The sequence below is a fragment of the Mus pahari genome, chromosome 1 (assembly GCF_900095145.1).
Source record: "Mus pahari chromosome 1, PAHARI_EIJ_v1.1, whole genome shotgun sequence".
Taxonomy (NCBI): Eukaryota; Metazoa; Chordata; class Mammalia; order Rodentia; family Muridae; genus Mus; species Mus pahari.
This window is the reverse complement of record NC_034590.1, coordinates 57,111,617-57,114,132: the sequence shown is the minus strand read 5'-3', so window position 1 is coordinate 57,114,132 and position 2,516 is coordinate 57,111,617. Positions and strand designations below refer to the sequence as shown.

Sequence of the window (2,516 nt, the reverse complement as noted above, 5' to 3'; positions counted from 1 at the left end):
TCCTCTAGAGAACCCTGACAAATATGTGTTCCTTTACATTCAAACATGGAAAAAATAATCTTGATATAAGTTTAGTCACAGCCTCCTTTATCTGTCTGTTTCTAAGACTATAGATGATAGGATTTAAGAATGGTGGAACAATGGTATAGAANACAGAAAGAGTCATCTCCTTAGCTACTTCTAATGTTACCACTGGAGGTTTTAGATATACATAGGCAGCAGAACTAAGAAAGACAGACACCACAATAATGTGAGGGACACAGGTGGAAAAGGCCTTCCCTCTCTCTCCTTTGACAGGAACCTTCAACACTGTTGATAATATGCGAACATATGATATGGCAATGAAGACAAAGCAGCTACCACCAACCAAAATGGCAGACAGAAGAATTAGGAGTTTGTTGTTAAAGGTATCAGAGCAAGAAAGCCTCAGCAATGAAGGAATATCACAGAAGAACTGAGGGACCACATTAGAGTGACAGAAGGACAGCTGGAAAGTTTTGAAAGTGTGCACACTTGCAAGGACAAGAGAACTGAGTAGGGAAGCCACTGTCATCTGAACACAGAACCAGTGGTTCATGATCACAGGGTAGAGGAGAGGCTTACAGATGGCCACATAGCGGTCCTGGGCCATGATGGTGAGAAATAGAATCTCTACACATGCACACAAATAGACAAAAAAGATCTGTGCTGCACACCCACCTACAGAAATATTCCTGTGGTCAGTGAGAGAGTTGATACAAGCACTGGGCACAGTGACAGAAACATAGCATATATCTAAAATGGAGAGATTCCTGAGGAAGAAGTACATGGGTGTGTTCAGGGTCTGGTCAACTGTAGTAGTAATGATGATGATAAGATTCCCTAACAGGCTGCCCAGGTACACCAGCAGAAACAGCACACTGAGTAGGATCCTGAGCTCCCAAGTCTCAGCAAAATCTTCCAGCAGAAACTCGGTTACCAGGGTGGAATTGGACATTGTCTCAAAATACAGATTCATCTGAAAAAGAAAAGCAGTGAAAGAGAATAAATTAAATTAACTGATAGATCACTAGAAATTTTGTTAAATGTTGTTTTCTAAAACTGGCCTTTATGTGTGAAAATAAAGCATTTGTTTCTTTGGTTTGCATTCATTTTTCTTAGACATCCTTATATGTGTCCATGCATAGTTGTGGCTTTCTTTCTAATTGTATGTATGATGAAACACACTTACAATAAGTTTCCATTCTAATAGCTGTCTCATATACCCTATGTCCTAATAAATGTTAAGTTGATTAAAAGATGGTATTTTTTCTCTTCCAGATAAACTACATACATCAGTTAGGAATGTCCATATAATTTTATCATTTGGAGTATATTTTTATTTATATTTTATCATTTGGAGTATATCTGTATTTTCATGGGGGATTATTTTCACATATATACCCATATGTCTATGCCCTTGCTTATACCTCTGCACATACTCATGTATATTTTATATGTAAGGATGGATTTCAAAAAGTGAGAGTGAAGGTGAGAGACATGGACATAAAGAAGAAAGCAAGTTGGGAAAGAGAAAAAAGATGAACATAGAAGTGTGAGTTAAGAAATAATTTCACTCAGTTTTTGAATATCTGGGACATTTAGAAAAGGCTGTCTGGAAGTCCAGGCATAATTAACCTTACATGCTTGAAGAAAAACAACAGATTTTCCTGAAAAATCACAAATGCTAGATATTAACCTCACATCCTTAAAATAAAGTCTTTGCATTGTAAACAGTATTTACATATATATTCATAGTAACACTTAGAATATATTTCTGCTAGCTGGGCCCAGGAACAAAGACAATGTTATTCCTAAAATTAAATATGAAGCAATGTATGACAGCATTTAGGAGTTGGAATTTAAGTTTGACTGATGTTAATGTACAATGTTGCCTCCCTTCAGCCTTGAAGCAGGCTGGTTCAGATCTCTCTGCCACTAGCACAGGACCACCTGGGGTGGTCCCTTCCGACCTGCCAAGCCAGATCTATTGTTGGCACCTGCCACTGCTCTTCAAAACAGTTGCTGAGTAACTCCTGAGATACACCAGAGACACCTTCCTGAAGATCTGCCTACAGGCTCACACCTGAACGACAGGCTCCAAGAAGGGGTTGTGGGGGATGGCCTTTCCCACTCTATATAAACTCAGAACATCATTAAACTTTGGGGCTTTGATCAGAATCCATTTGTCTTAGCCTCCTGTTTCTTCTCACTGTCTATTCTCTTCCAGCCCCAGCCTGCCTTTCAGGAAGGACCCGGTTCGAGTGTGGCCACTTGTGGTCCAACTCAGTACACTATGGAATATCACATTATGCTCTCCCATTAGGAATCAACATACTCTCTTATTCCCAGACTAATACACAATCTAGAAAGCTTTAGTTCTAAAATTAATAATCAACAGAGGGTTATTAATTTGCAGAATTCTAAATGTGTTTTATTAAAGGTAAGCAGCTATCAGCTTAATAATATAATGCAATATGCCTGAGAAGGATCCTGAT

At 38.6% G+C, this 2,516-nt stretch overlaps 1 protein-coding gene across 1 annotated transcript; it reads right to left on the bottom strand.

Moving 5' to 3' along the window:
- Positions 1–4: 4 nt before the first annotated feature.
- Positions 5–994, bottom strand: LOC110336105 (olfactory receptor 14C36-like). Its single transcript, XM_021218526.1, has one exon. The coding sequence runs from the start codon at positions 974–976 to the stop codon at positions 5–7; it is 972 nt and encodes a 323-aa protein (XP_021074185.1). The 5' UTR covers positions 977–994.
- Between the last annotated feature and the right edge of the window lie 1,522 nt (positions 995–2,516).